The sequence below is a fragment of the Adelges cooleyi genome, unplaced genomic scaffold (assembly GCF_023614345.1).
Source record: "Adelges cooleyi isolate 19-005CV unplaced genomic scaffold, UGA_ACOO_1.1 ACOO_flye_CR_arks_rails_tigmint_CR_PRNA_248, whole genome shotgun sequence".
NCBI classification, from domain to species: domain Eukaryota; kingdom Metazoa; phylum Arthropoda; class Insecta; order Hemiptera; family Adelgidae; genus Adelges; species Adelges cooleyi.
In genome coordinates, this window is record NW_026095913.1 from 576811 (window position 1) to 593845 (window position 17035).

At 29.3% G+C, this 17035-nt stretch overlaps 1 protein-coding gene and 1 pseudogene across 1 annotated transcript; both read left to right on the forward strand.

The window, feature by feature from the left end:
- Positions 1-533: 533 nt before the first annotated feature.
- On the forward strand, positions 534-3195 carry LOC126837353 (uncharacterized). Its single transcript, XM_050571243.1, has 5 exons — positions 534-643; positions 957-1134; positions 1389-1468; positions 1945-2107; positions 3024-3195. The coding sequence occupies exons 1-5, from the start codon at positions 557-559 to the stop codon at positions 3083-3085; spliced, it is 570 nt and encodes a 189-aa protein (XP_050427200.1). The 5' UTR covers positions 534-556; the 3' UTR covers positions 3086-3195.
- Positions 3196-6401: 3206 nt separating this feature from the next.
- On the forward strand, positions 6402-9385 carry LOC126837381 (60S ribosomal protein L38-like; annotated as a pseudogene).
- The last annotated feature ends 7650 nt before the right edge of the window (positions 9386-17035 follow it).

Consider the following 17035-nt stretch of genomic DNA (forward strand, 5'->3'; position numbering starts at 1 on the left):
GCGATTAGTCCCACGCTTTATTCTAACCCACTGAACTGATATTTTTAGGTGGCATGGCATTAGTTCCGAAATCAGACCCGGAAGGAACTTTATTGGGTCACGAAAACATCTAATTTACAGGTTAACTGCAATGCTGTATTGTTTTTTGGTTTTTACTCAGAAGCACACATGTTTATTACTTGGTTTGTTCGTTACATATTTTGTTTACACTAAAAGTACAAAATTCCCTATTTTTATGCGTGTGTTTTTATCTCACAAGCAAAACAATGTAACAAATAATTCATAAACGTCAATACAATATTGCAATAACATAAAAATAAATATGTTTTTCTTTAACCTACAATACTTGTATATCTGCTTACCTAAAGTACTGCGGTAATCCAGAGGGAAACATTTTAAAAACTTAAGCTATAGCTGCTGCGTTATTTTTTATTAGTCATTATATAAAGCATCATAGGTACAAATATATCAAATAGTTTCAAATTAGTTGTAACTTCAAATGTAATAATTAAATATTCTGAATCCAAGTTTATTTGAAAAAAAAAAAAACATTAACATGTATTTCAAAAACATTGTACTGTTATTCTGCGTGACGTTATACTTTTTGCAATGTCAGGGTGATCGCCCAACTCGTGGGGAGCGTGTAAGTATATTAAGCGCTTATTAATTTATAGAAATTACTGTGACTCTTGACTAACTATGTGCAAAATTGTATTATATTGCTTAGATAATTTTTTTTATGTTTTATCTTTCCCCGCCTTTGCAACAAAGAGTTTATTTAAGTGATAACTACACATATGAACAACACATAATAACAACAAGAAAAACTACTGTAAAATTATTGTTAGCACTCTCAAAAAAATCCACTTAACATAATATATGTTTGGTAGTTTGATTTTTATGTGTAAATTATAATATACATTTAAAACGTTCAATTCTTATTCTGAAAACAACAGGAAATCATTAGTGGCATAGTCAAGAAATATAAAAAGAGACATGGCACAGGTATCGAAGAAAATGGCAATCTGTTCATAAACTTCAAAGGTGTAAAAGATGTTATTATAGAAGTATCACAGGTACTTTACGGATACCAAATGCCTCCAAGTCTTGAAAAACTGAAAAAGACAGGATCAAGTAATGAACCATAAATATGCAATAAATGTATTAAGTAAATTGTTTAAAAAATATTGAAAATACATTTTAATAACCAAGTTTGTTATTTGCTTAGGTTTAAATTCTGTTATATTTTTTAACAAAAAAATGTTAACTAAAAACCAGACAGAATATTAAACACTATTATAGAACGTTAAACATAATTTTAAATTCTTTCGAAGCAAAATTGTTCTAATTTGGTCATTCAAAACATTTGCAACATTTTGTAATTTCAGAATATAAATTCACATTATTGGAAGTTCAGCGATACGTCAAAGATTACTTACGATTAAAGAAGTTAAGTCCGGCATTATTGGTAAATAAAAGACTATATTACGGAAAAAAGTTAGTAAAGTTGTATGTGCGGGGACTAACTCGAAAACTATTCTATATAAATTAGGATGAAATTAATCTTATAAGATTCTTGTTGGTTTGTACAAAGTGTAAATTATTGTTTAGAGAATTAATCTTATGGTTGAAAATTTGGAATTTGTGAAAAAAGTGATTTTTCCAGTTTCAGTTTTCTTTTTTGAATCTCGAACAGTATAGTTTTTCTCTTAAATAAAAAAATATTTACATTCTTCGAATGTTCAATGCTTTGAATGCTTTGAATTGATATGATTATGCTAAAATATACTAGTAGTTAGGCATTATAATGACGCTATAGAAAAATCAGTTATTGCCTTAATTTTTTTAACGTCCTACACTACTTTACTCTTAAAATAATAGACATTTTGTTGTTACTTACTTTGAAAACATTCTAATGTCTAGTTTTTCATTCTAAAACAATAGGAAATAGTAAAGCTACTCTTCTCTCAGTACGAAAAGCCACAAAGCATAAACTTTGAAGATTTAAAAGATCTAATTGGCAAAGTACAGGCGGCTAATGCCAATGCCAAATTTGTGTATCTTAAGTACCCGAAAACGGCAATACCGTACAAAATGGAAAAATCAGGTAATAGACAATTTAAATGTAGCCATTTATTGGGTTGAGTAAAATGAACAAGACCATTTCAAAATATTATAGTAATGAAGTTTGTCATTTGTATTGCTGTAAATTATAATTGTTTTTTTACTAAAAAATCATAATTCTCGGACCAGACCAAATATTGAACAACGGTTGGTGTACAAATTAGGTAAAACAACATGTGAGATACATGATTAGTTTTTTTTAAATGTTTTAAGGGGAACGGAACACGTCAAATTTTTTTACAAATAACGACTAAAACGCAGAGTCACTTTTCGAAGTGTCTACCGAACCGATTTTAATAATTTTTGTTTTGTTTTATAGTTTAACATCTTTTCTATGGGGGCTAAAGGGCCGATTTTTTATTTTTGTTTTCAAAAAATGTGTATAAACATTTTTAGTTTTACTCTATAATAGTTTTTCCTAATACATCTAACCACTTTTTTAATCGCTCAATCCAAAATCGGCCCTTTAGCCCCAATAGTAAACTTCGCATAAAAATAAAAATAAATTGAAATCCGTACGAAATTGTACGCCAAAAAATGACTTCTACGAAGGTCATTTTTTATCAAACTTCATAACTTGGAGAAAAATAACTTTAAAAGTATTATAATTAGAAAATTGTAATACATGTTCACCTTGAAATTAGTAGACATATGAAAAATGGTTATTAGATCAATTTTTGTCAAATATTGCCTATCATTTGCTCCTTAATAAATAGCCCTTTCTGTTCCCCTTAAGCTTTACTAATAACATTAAATTAAAAATTACATCATTATACTTCACTTACAATATTTTGAAATAAACAATTTTTGAAGTGTAACACATTATTATTCGCAATTTATATGCTGTTAAATTGGCCTGATTCGTTTATTAAAAAATGTATAAAATTTTGTTCTTTCAGTATACAAGTTTACTAGGAAGGAAGTTGAATCCATCGTCATTCATTATTTGTATGCTATATAGTTTGATTTACTTATTAACTTTTATTAAATATATACATTAGGGAGGTCGTTAATTTCGATTTTAAGGAGCGAAGTATAGAAATAAGTTTGAAATGTCGGGGAAAAAAATGCTCTAATTTTTTCATATTTTTCACTTAAGAATATAAAAAACACAGTATATATATATATATATTGTTTTTTGTTTTTTATGTATGAAGTTTGTCGCATACAATTGTAGTTTTGGTTAAATAATAAATCATTTTGCTCTTTTATTTTGTTATAATTAATTATATTACTTTTAGTATAATTACCCGATCCCAGCTGATTTAAACATGGATACGTTTTTGGGCTGGATACACATTTGAAATTTGGGTTAGGTTTATCCGTAACGAAATGAAGTCATTCATAAATTACTTATTACGAGTTAGCAACTTAAAAACGTAAAAAGACAATACAGTGGGGTCAATGCTTCGTGGGGGACGGGGAGGCCACCGGTTTACAGGATTTCTTACAGCTGAAAGTGATAAAATCACTTTCAAATAAACGCTTCAATGCGAATCAGTACACGGTTGGGATAAAAAATATTGATAACAAAATTGTCATGAAAAAAGTGTGTGAACAATTTTACTCTCAGTAAAAGCAATGTCGCAATTACGAGGGTCCGAAAGGGATAACTCATTGACCCGGATGGAAATATTGTAAAAAAATGTATTTTATTATTTATGTATTTATACGCCTCGAGGGCAAGATTATAGAACATCATAAAAACAGTGATAATTTATACAACTACATATAGAACAATGGAATATCAAACAACGATAATAATAGCAACAATTATTGTTATAAAACTAAAAACTATATCTACGGTAGAAAAAAAAAGAAAGAGATGTAAGGTATTTACTATAATTTATAATAATTACGACAAGTAAGCGTGGTCAGAATTAGCTAATGACATACAGCGGCGTAGTGGTTCATTTAAACCATAATTAGTGGAAGAGGAAGAAAGGGAAATTGGAACTGTGTAGCAGGTAGAACGGGGAGGAACTTTGAAAGAAGAAATTTTTGAAAGCAAATAAGGTGAGTCAATTTGTCCATGCAGTAGTTTGACTAAAAAACCAAGATTGTTAGCACGTCTACGGTTAGCTAATGTATCCAATTGAAGGAGCTCAAGGACTGGGGTATAAACATGCGGAGGACACTCAATCTTTAAAGCATAACTTGAATAATTAAAAAAATTGTGTTGAACTCGCTCAAGCATTATAAAGTTTTCCGCCGTACGAGGGTCCCAAATAACCGAACCATATTCTAAGATTGGTGTAACCAGTGAACAATAGAGTGCTCTCAAAGGTGATTTTAATTTAAACTCGGAGGACACACGTTTAATAAAACCTAATGTTTTTAGAGCTTTACAACAAAATTTCTCCACGTGCAAATTTGGACTAAGGGTCGGACTGAAAACAAAGCCTAGATCAGTGACAGACTTGTCAAGCGACACTAAAACTGATCCCTTTATAGTATGACTAAATTGAATAGGGAGTGTGCGGCGTGTAAAAGAAAAATAATGGCATTTAGCAATCTTAAATTGCAGCCTTAGCTTATCTGCCCAAGAGACTAAACTGTTTAACTCTTCTTGGAGATTGTGGCAATCGTTTAGAGAGTCAATCTGATAAAACAATTTAATGTCGTCCGCAAATGCTAATAGGCGCACATGCTGTAAGACAAGGTTAGCAATATCATAGGAACACCTGAAGAAGCAGCAAGGATATAAGTTGTATTCAAAATTGAATATAACTTCATAGAAATATAATTTTTAATTTAAAAGAAATATTATACGTGTACAGACGTACAGATATTTTTTTTTTTTTTGTAGATCAAAGTAGGACAACGAATGATACAAATTTTGGTTATATATTTTATTAAATCACATATCCATCTTAAGTAAGAGGAGTGCAATCATAGTCATCGTGTTGATGATAAAAAATATTGTCAGTACTCAGTCGTATGGTGTCAAAATAATATTTATCGAAAAATATAAGAAAAACAGTTAACTCAGACTGACACTTTGGTCATACAATTGTAATTACAGCTATACGTTTTTGGGAAAAATGTTGAAAACGTTTACTCGTTTTTGTTATTATACCATCTAGTACGTAGTAGTAATGTTTATAACGTTTTTTTTCTCATTTAATATTATTTGTATATCAAACAGGTATGAAAATTGTGCTAAAAAAATTGTGTTTTCGTGTAAACGCTTAGGCGAGAATTCGATAAACAACACTTTAAATCATATTTTTTTTAAATATTCGTTTACTTTTGAACTCGGTGTCACTTTTAAATCACGTGCGCTGATTTGCGAAAATATACAAGAACTTTGCTAACAATAAATTGTAATAATTTATAAATCGCATTGGCCTAAAATGAAACCACCGATTTCTAAAATAAGCGAAATGATTGGATACAAAAATATAGGTTACAAGCATACAAATTAGACATCAAAATAATAAAAGTAACCGCGTAAATAAAAATAACCATCAATAACACCAAACAAAAATATTAAATAACTGGTTAACTACTTTACCTTTAACCCTAAAAGTGGTTCTAACGTCCCTCAAAGAGTTGAGACTAAAAGTGTATAATATTGAGTTGTTTTATAATTATTATTGTAGATGATGTATTTATATGTTTTGCCCCTTTAAGAAATACGGTATTGGCAACAGAACATACACCAACGCCATAACTAATGGTAACGTTATGTTATCAAATAACGCTAGACCGCGGTTTATTGCCAACTTCGTGCACGTAATTTCTTACAATTTTGATTAATATTTTTTATCCAGAAAATCGTCGTTACGGTTTTTTGAGGTTATAATAAAATATCGAAATCGATATCCTGAAAAAAGTGTTCATTATAAATTAAAAACTACGGCTCTAGTATTTTATTACCGAGGAAAAATGAAAAAAAAACCTAATTAAATAATTTTATTAGTCTGAAATAATATTACGTTTTCAGATTAATTACATTAGTTATAAACTACTATAGGGAATCATTACTATCGATATAATTTCACATCCAATTCGATTGTGTTGATATCTTTCGAGTCCGCGTTGCAAATTGTTTTCCTTCTCACCAATCTACTTGGAAGTGGTTGTCGATTGGCATTTTTTTTTTCTAGTTAATTTGTGTATTCGAGTAAAGTTAGAACTTCATCGGACTTCATTCGACAATTCAATTATGGTAAGCTTATGAACATTGTTTTTCATTTAACAAAAAGTATTAGAAACCATGTTTGTATTTCACGTTGTAAGGAAAGCACGATATTTCTAACCTTATAAACTCCATGGCCCACATAGTAAATTGTAAAATACATATTACTTTCTGACCTACGGATCGGTGATTTAAAGTACGGGCTTTAGTCTATAGAATTTTCTATTAATTTTTTAAAAATCTGTTTATTAATTAGAACATCAAAATTGATCATTGCATTTGTTTAATAATGTTAAAATGCATGGTAGTTTGTACGTTTCTGGTGGACGATTTAAATTTGAAATTAAAGTTCAACAAAATGTATATATTATGTTACGATATTTAATTTATTTACTTTGCCCCGATAACGTTATTTGTTCAATACAAATTTTACGTTTTGTTTTTAATAGGTTTTTACCTATTAATAATTTTATGATGATTCTTACGTAATGAAATTCTTAATGAATTTATATTAAGGGACGTAATACTGATAATTTATAAGAGTTTTAACATACCTTATACTTATGAAGTTATGTAATTTGTAATTCAAAAGAAACTGTACATTAACAAGAAAAAAAGGATAATTTTTTTACTGTCGATAATGAACTAATTATCATTATAGCTTAGTTGCAATACTGAAAAACTATAAGATTATTTACTTTACTGCTGGAATTATATTTTTATGTTGAATCTTTACGTACTGAATTATTTAATGATTTTTTATAAAGGGACGTAATTCTGAAAATAATATAGGTATCTAAATTTGTACGGTATTTCTTTTACTTTTTGAAATATTAATCAATGTAACATACGTGTTCTTAATTGTTTTTAAATTAATATATATATGTGTGTTCTCGTTTTCAAACATAAACTGAAAGTAAATGGGTCAACTGGTGATAATGTGACAACCATTTCCCCTTCTTTGATTGATTAATATACGTATAAAACAAATTTTGAAATGCCCGTGAGAAAAATATAAAAATGAACAACAGGATTTTCATCATAATATGATATAATATTATTAGTCTTTATAGTTAATATTATTTATTGAAGTACCAACTGTTTATTTATCTAAACACCATACAATTATTGCTGTATTGATAATATTAAATGTTGTTTTTTTTAGCCACAATAAATTAAAGAAATCAAAGACTTCTTGCTGAAGGCTAGGAGGAAAGATGCAAAATGTAATTATAAATGCAATTATCAAATGATATCCTTTAAAATAGTTATGTAATTTTTTTTTATCTATTTCTCAAATAGCTGTTAAGATCAAGAAGAATATTGAAAATGTAAAGTTCAAGGTACGCTGTTCAAGGTTCCTGTATACCTTGGTCATCACAGACAAAGAAAAGGCCGAGAAACTTAAACAATCTTTGCCACCTGGTATATATATATATATGTTTTATTATTATTATTATTTATGTCGAATTAGAACAAAATACATCACTGAAGGCAATGAATACTGAAAATTGCTTTTTATTATAGGGACAAAGTATGGGCAACATAGACAATAAATGATCAAGTAGTCATTTTAAATATGCCAACTTATGTTTAAGTCTGGTCTATGTTTGAACTATTTTTGTTTTTTGATGCAGGCTTAATTTCTTTAAACAATTGGGTGGGTGTGCCAAATTTGAACTGATCTGTTTGATGAGAGCATGTGTGCCGCAAAGCTTTCGAATTATAGATCTATCTTATTACCCTTGTACATTTTTGATAAGAAAAATTATGCATTAGTGTTTTTATTAAAAACAAGCTGTCCGGACCCAGTGCTGCCCGGGATTTAGTTTGCCTGTGCTGAGTAAAATAATTACAAATAAGATAAAAAAAAACTCAGTACTCCAGGTTGTATATTGTAGAGCTTTAGCATACCCCGTCTCTGTTTTTTTTTTATCTACATATCGTAGATTACATTATATTCTAAAGTGATTATGTTTCCCTCTTACTCAAGGGTCTCGGTCCCAGTCTCAGATTCAGTTCCAGTTCCAATGTTTAAAAGCGTCCCCAGAATCAGCCTGTTCATCACCTACCATTCGCTCGAGTGCCGTGGTTACCATGGTTACAAAGTGTTTATTTAGGGTTAGCAACGAAAAATATTTCGTATTTAAAGTAGAAAATACATGTTTGAGGTCATCCTTGGGGGTGTAATTTTTGAAAAGTACTATTCCAGTTACACTCAACAATTTCACAAAGTTTCATGGCGATCAGATGAGTGGTGTACTAATGCATAAAGGACACACACACACATACATACATTCATTTCTATATATATAGAATTAGCTTGATATGATATCACACTTCTTATTAAAACAATATCTTTTCATTTTCTGATTGAAAAACACTTCAGCTCCATGTTTATCCAAGATAAAGTATTGTTTTTGTTGTCCAAAGAACCTATTATTGTTAACTAAATGATTTTACACGGGTAACACCTATTTAAAACCAATAAAACGCCTTAACAATTTTACTGATTCTTAACTATTAAAATATTGCACATATTTTTTGGATCTATTTAAACAATCCTCAATTACTACTTTTATAAAGTTAAAATGAATATATATGTATATTTTATAACTTTTACTAGTATTTCAAAGGCTATACCAAAGTTTTCAAATTTATTAAAGGAATTGAGTGGGCATCCACTTTAAAGAAGAAGTTAAAATAAGGTTTACGTATCCATTTTTATGAACACATCTCTAAGCAGTGTGCATGTTTTTTGGATTTAGTTTTAACTTTGTATGTTGCGCTTCCAAATAACTAGCGTTGGTGTGTAGAGGGACGACCAACAACTGTTACCCTAAGTTAACTTATTGTTCATATGCTACCATGTCGCATATGATGATTTTCATTTAGCCTAATGAATAATAAATAATAATGATGTACATAAATATTGTCAATATTATTTTACATTTTTTAAATTAAAATATAGTATTAATTAATTTCTTTGTTACAGGTCTTCAAGTCAAAGAGATAAAATGTAAAAAGATGAATACAGATGACAAGGAGAAGAAATGATTGAGTGACTGTGAATAATTGACGTTTATATATAAATATAATTAATTTTATTACACATCATTATTATTCTTTTTCCTTTGTATGTAATAATGCCCCATCTTATTTTCATATATAAGCATGAAATTAATTGCGTTTAAAAGGTTAAATTTTAAGTATTAACAAACTTGTATTTCTGAACATTTTAATTGAGATGGTGTACACTAAGGCAGGTGAATTTAATGACTTTATATTGGAGTGTTTTTTGGGGCAAATGAAATAGCTGGTGTACAATTAGAGTTTCTTTACAAGATAAAAGCTAATGTTAACTTAATGACTTAAGTTTATTAGCTTTTGCTTAGTTTATTATATTTTAGACAAATAATTTGTTTAAATTTAAACCTTATTTTGTGATGCTAGTACTATAATTTAAAAAAGCGTTTTTGTACATTTGTAGGAGTATGCTTACCTACTGGGACGATAGACTTTTTGAAAAAAGTCTCTTTTAAAAAGCGGTTTTCGACCAATATTTGAATGAATGTTTATATAGTTTTTATTTTTATAATATCTAATGAGTCCAAGAAAAAATAATCAAACGTAAATACATAAAGTTATCTATTGTTATTTAATAATATTTTATAGCTACTACAGTAATCTCACAAAAGTTTAAACATCTTTTGGCGATAAACTATTTGTGTCTGAACTTTTTGTTTAACAATAACAAGTAGGTAAGTGTTTTTATTTTGTTGGTCGTTGATAGTTTAATTTATTCTTCAATCGATCCTACTCCTCACTTACTTGTAACTTACTCGTTCACTCTAGCCCACCCCCTAAGTACGATTGATTAACCAATGTCGAATATTGCCAATAGCTCTTAAGTTTTTAAGCCCCTTAAGAAAGAAACAATCGTTTATTTTAAATTATTTACTGACTGCCGGACTTATGACTCGTTGTTCAGTACTTGGTATAAGTATACCTATAATCTTAAATGTTTATAATACATCAAAATTGTAAAACAATATAATCTAACACACTTTTTCAAAAACAGCGAAGCGGTTAGTTTTGAAATTTGCGTGTAAACATTATTAATAATTTTGAACAGTACCAATTTGCGCCAAAATGTAATTCCATTGCGGCATACGCAGTTTTCCTAACGTTGAACACCTTAACTTGTAAATCATATTATCCCTTTATTATATATGTATATAATGTGAACTAACCTTGTTTATGGGTTATCTTAAGCGGTGGTCGAGGTCAATAGCACCGGACTCTTTATGATCGAAAAAAAAACCAAAATCTTATAACGCAACTGAATTTGTTTTCCCCCCTTTTTTTCGTTTTACCGAGAAGGAGACAATAATATAAGGACCAGGTAACCATTAAACCAACAAACGAAATCCACCGGTCTCGTAAAAATTATAATCCCGTAATAATACCGGTCGTTACGATGTACCTATACCTATAGCAGCAAGGTTAGCTTAAGTATTTTTAAGTGTATCCTGATACGGACGTTTGTGCGCCTATTTATTTTTATGGCACGCACAAATCCTCAGAAATCTTCAGTCGGTTATTAATATCGAAGGTCAGAGTTTTTACGCATAACAAACTAAAAAATAGGCGGGCCAAAGAGTAAAAACTCGTGGAAGACCGAAGAAACTTATCCATAGTGTTACATATTTTTTTAAATGTTTTAATAAATTATATATATTTTACTATAATATTGACCTAACAAGTTATGTGGTAGACTAATATTGTCTAATAAACTACTGTCATCAAAATTTTAAAATAATTAATTTTGTTAAAATATTTTTGGTTAGAATTTCTTGAATTGATCTATGATTATGATTATATTAACTGTCAAGTTGGTAATATAAAAAAAAAACTAATTAGTATATATAGATATCTATTATTTGACGTTATACGTTTTTATTTAAACCGATTTCCAAACCACCCATGAGGTAGAGTATTTGGCTCGTATTTGTTAACGTGGTATCTCCATGTGTGATGATGATGGTATGTATAGTGGAGGTGTCTTTACTTTAGTAGATAAATTAATTTGGTATAATATCATCAGACGTTCATACGACTTATCTGTGGGTACGCTTTTCGGACCGCATATGTACCAGATGTACTTGCTGGTCTTATATAGCACATTCATCATACGCGCTTCTATGAACAGCGAGACATGGACTTGACACCACAAATATTTACTAAATGATCCAATTTAATGTTTTTTTTTTTGGTTCTATTAAATACAGATAGTAGTTCTTTAGCAATCATAGGTCCAGTTCCAAATAAACAAAACACTGTATTGTAAAACCAATTAACACATTCTTAGATTCTCATCAAAACTAAAAAAAAAAAAACAATATAAAGTAAAACTTTAAAAATTATTTAGCAATAAATTATTTGATTTAATAAGTTTTCTGAAATAGCTATATAATTTCCTATCAGCCATTTAATTAATACATTTGAGTTTTGACTAATCATAGTAATTTTAAAATGATTTTGTATTTTTAAATTTCAACGAATAAATAATTTGACGGTAGGTAATGATTTATATTATTGTTATTTATTAATTATAATATTATTTATTTTTGTAAGCTGTTTACACATTTGGCTTTTTTCGTCGAACCCCAATTTGGCTTTAACATTTTTCTATTGCGTCAGGCCAAATTTGGATTCGACGAAAAAATCCAAAAAGAAATTAATTAATTTTGACCCTTGTTCCAAAAAAAGGTCAAAGTTTCTAGGTACGATTAATATAAAATCAAAAATTAATTTTTTTTTGAGAGAGAAAGTTGACAGCAATTAGAAAATGTATAATGTCTATTATAATTATAAAAAATGATGAAAAATTCAGTATAGCTAAGGTTTAAGCAACAAATCAAAAAATAATAGTTTTAACTACAGCCCTACAAGTATTCTACCCAATCAATTTCAAAATTATTCCTAGTCAGTTCACATAATTACACGAACGTAGGAATGTGTTTTATAACAACTACTATCTAATACTCACAATTTTTAATTATTTCTAAGTGTAATTTTATAGGGCTTGTATTTTGCTGTGTAATTTCGTGAGAAAATATAACTATTATAAATCGATTATGATATAAATTGAACTTTATACGTTAATTAGGGTGTATTGTATAACTACTTAAAAATATATAAATGCTCATAGGTGATTGCAATACAATTAAAAATTATTACTTGTGAAATGTTAGGTATAAATTGCATCCGTATACCAATTATGATTTATTTTAATAGGCAGATAAATGATAATTTATATTGGGTATAGGTGGATGGGACAGAACACCAACGACGAGCCCAATATACGATACACCTAATTTTAACAGAATACAAAAATAATGGACAATGTAAAAAAAAGTTTAACATTTGTATTACAATCTAATATAGAAGGTATATATGTTTTCGAATGGTATAGTGCTACTGTTCGTCGAAACTACAACGGGTGTACCATGAGTATGTTGTTTGGCCGTTTATCATGTCGTTGGTTGTTATTGTCAAGATAGACTCATATAAAAAAAAAAATAATTACCATTTTATACATAACGGGCGACACAGATGTATAATATTTCACTTGAAATTACCGATTATGAAGTTTTGTTAGCACGTTATTTATTTGACTTTCCCGTGAAGACGGTAGGTAGGTACTTAGGTACGTGTTTATAATGCGGACAAGCTTATACAAGCAGTACGAGTATCAAAAATAAATTATATTTACACAAAAATAGGGATAGGTACATAATAATATAGTGTGATCGTTTGGCGTGTGATTTGGTAGGTGTTTTATGACGTAACGTTCTTTGTAGAATGATAATAAAATGGTAATACGCAAATTTATGTAGGTACATCTTGTGTTTTCTATGGAGGCGCCTGATATCCAAAACGGGTGTTTAAAAAGTTACTGAACTCGGAATAAAATTATTATAAGAAAAAAACAAAACTATAAAGTAAAAATAAAATGAATCATTTGTTTCAAATAAAATAAAACATATCTATACGGCATACAGTTTGATATTTGTACCTGACGTGTCCTGTAGTATCAAGGGCGTATTAAGATGTTTTTTTTTTTGGGGGGGGGGGCTAAGGCATTAACTCCACTACTATAATTCACATCATATAGGCCCATAGTCAGACTAAAAAAAATTCGGGGGGGCTGGAGCCCCCTCAGCCACCCCCATAAATACGCTCTTGTGTAGAATGAAGACAAAGCTAGGTAAACCTTTTTTTTTTTTAAAACTAATTTAAGTAACGTTAATTTAAAAGTAACTTAGTATCAAAATTTGACGGTGCCACTGTTTGTTGTAACTTTAAAAGTAACTAAGCTGAAAGTTGTTTGAAAAAAAGACCTTAAGTTAAGTTAACAGTTAAAAGTTATTTTAAAATACCTATCTATTTTACTATTAACTTTTGTTTTTTAGTTTATATTATAGTTTTAATTATTTAAGAAAAATGGAGTTGTTAACTTAAAGAAAAATGTTATCTTAATCTTGATCATACTAGGGGTGGTTTAGCCCAAAATCCTCTTTATAGATGCTAAGAAGCAAATTTTGAATCATTAGATTTCAATATTTGTACATAATAAAGGCTATCAGGTATATTTTGCAAAACATAATCCATTTCTCAAAAAAATTAACTTACATATTATGATACCTCTGTGGTGTGTAGATATTATGCTATCAATTCCGCATGGTCTTAAAAATATTAAAACATTTTGTGATAAAGCAGTGTACCTAAATCTACTTTACCATAATTTATTCATCACAGACGACCGGATTCCTGACGTGAAAAAGGATTAAAATTAGAGTGATAATATATTGTGTTGATTTCACGTGTATATTATAATGGTTTATTAAAATGTTTAGAATTGTAAAATTTTGCTCTAAAACAATATAATAAACAGTATTTGCTTTTGTGTGTACTTCTGAATTATTCTGCGTTGTTTATTTATTTTTCAAAGTGATAAATATATAAAATCAATACAACGCCGTAATAGATATTAAGTTATTAGATAAAATTTAAAAACACTATTTTCCAATAGCTGTTATAAACACTATACGCACGGAATAAAATACAAATTTTAGGCAGTAAATTTCAATCACTTTCTAGCTTAATGATATGTTTTCAAATCGGTGGCCGCCTTGACCTGACCCCATTGTATTGGCTTTTGTATGAACACTCGTGCAACCCGATACACGTGGCCGATTACAAATATGATTATTATTAGTATGTTCTCCTGGGAAGGTAGGTACGTGTAATTAAGAAGGCACATAGGTAATATACAGTATAACCTAGGTTGAACCTGACCGATTCTAGATGGGCAACTAATCCGTTTCAAACGTGCGTTTATACACTGCACACAACTGCATGGGTTATTTTTAAAAGCTTTCAACCGCAATTATGATAATTTCGATAATTGCGCCAATGTCGATTCGCACTGCACAAAAATAATACTGCATTCGAACGGTATGCACGGTTTAAGATGCACGAGTATGAAATCATGCACGAAGTTAACATAGGGAGTAACTACATGATAAATATTTTTGTAATTTCATCTTGCAATCGACACGGGTAAACCCTAGTAACGATTTCTTTCTAAGTGTTATGTTTTTATGCTGTTTAAGTATCATCCGTATACATGAGGTCGAGGCACCTATGCAAAGTTTAACGGCGGCGCGGTATTATTATATTCTATTAATGGCGACCGTATAAACATAATATGAAACTAGTGAGTAGTGTTGCCAACACTGGTCAACCACAAAGAGTGTTTGAACTCCAAAGTATATAGAATCGATTATTATAATTTAAAACGCATTGGCTGTAGGTTAAAATTTACAATAAGCACATAGCGTTCTTAGAAATAACTATGATATTAAAAATATTTTCCTTTTTTTTTCTGGACCTGAATTTTAATTAAAAAAATTCGTTTCTCGGTAATATCGAAAGGAAGTAAAAAAAAAAAATACCTTCACACTGTAATTACTATATTAACCCATCTGAGCTGTGTATTATGTTATGACAGCTCCCAAATAATGACTATACCTACCGACCATTTCCGTAAAGTTATACCTATTCATTCAGGTCTCAGAAAAACGTATATAATTTTTTAAAGAGTTCATTAGAATTAAACTATAATGTATACCCTCGAAGGAAGTATGCGATCGCACATTAAACGCCTTAAAACAATAAAGTGGAGCAATACATTGTTATTATTATTATGGCTAATAGGTATTGTAATTTTAAACAGCTCGTGAAATGCCCTGTAATATTAGTTATTACAGGGTTTGACTCGGAGAAAAATAATAAGTGTAATTAGTAAAAGATTTACATGTTATATATAAGAAGATTGTATTCTTAATTCTTATACTGCGTTATCAGTAACTATCTGACCGAGAAGCAGGAAGCTACACACCCTACCAAGCTACACCTTCCTTTAGTGTTATTTAAAAGTTTAAAAACAATTACTCATATCAGTTACTACAACTATGAATTTAAACATGATAACAAAATGTGTAAATTGTATTTCACTATTACATATTATACATTGCTAAAATGTGTCGGTAGTAGATATTGTTTTCTTCGAGAAAAATATAAAAGAATAGATACTTGGGCGCACACTAGTTGTCTCCCATCCTTTAGGTAGTCGTCAAAATTATATACTAGTTGCCTCCCAAGAATATCTGAATTCCCTCCAGTGACCTTTATTTCTTATCATAATATTTTGGGTCATAAACTACTAGTTGTCTCTTGTACCAGGTATTCAATATTTTTCATCCGAGTTGCCTCCCGACGATCCCTTTTAAACCAGGTACACAGTACAACGAAACTGTACTTATTTTTAATAATTTCTCATAAATACTTGCAATGTGCATGCTACCAAATTGTATACTATTTTAGAATAATCAATAATTATAGTGTGTATTTTACTTTGCATGTGCAATAGGTAACCGATAGTAGAATCAGTTTTTTGTGGGAAATAAATTAAAAACCATTAAACATTTTTTAGGATTTTACCTTTTTCGATTGTCATTTCTTTAGTGACTTCCATTTTACACAAATGAAATTAAAATTAAACACCACGCAATTACCGATTTTTAGACACTTCAGATTACTATAATCTATTATAATAACATTGATATCGGGATACCCACACATAACAACTATATCGATAGCGGTCAAACGTTGACGATTTAAAAATGATTACAGCATAAAATATTATTATTGTATAAAAACAAATTAACATTATTGATACAATTTTTTTTGAAATCAGATATTTTTGGGAGGAAATTCGGATAGAAATATTAAGTACCTGACACGGGAGGCAACTAGTATATTTTGACCCAAAAGTTACGATTAGACATAGATGTCACCAGAGGGAATTCGGATATCTTTGGGAGGCAACTCGGACTGTACGCTTAAGTATCTATTCCATTTTACATTATTTTTAAGAAGACAATATCTTTTTGATTTTTTTTGATACTAGCCTCGACAAAAAATGTTATACCATTGAGTATAAGATGCGTCTATAGTTTCAAAACTAGCTAAAAGCAATTTTTAAAAATGTTCACAAATAACAAATAATTTCTTCAGATGGGAAATTTTAAAACCAACCAAGATTTTCCCAATACAGTTTGAGTTAGTTGTAATCTTTTTTTCATATTAAATAATATTTTTGCCTACCATTTAATACCGCGTGGCCACTTAAAAAAA

Bases quoted from the DNA above. Each gene is read 5' to 3' on its own strand.
- LOC126837353 (XM_050571243.1), top strand. From the start codon at position 557: ATGTATTTCAAAAACATTGTACTGTTATTCTGCGTGACGTTATACTTT. The intron at 1,469-1,944 runs GTAAATAAAAGA...CTAAAACAATAG, and splicing joins AGTTAAGTCCGGCATTATTG to GAAATAGTAAAGCTACTCTT. The intron at 2,108-3,023 runs GTAATAGACAAT...TTGTTCTTTCAG, and splicing joins GTACAAAATGGAAAAATCAG to TATACAAGTTTACTAGGAAG.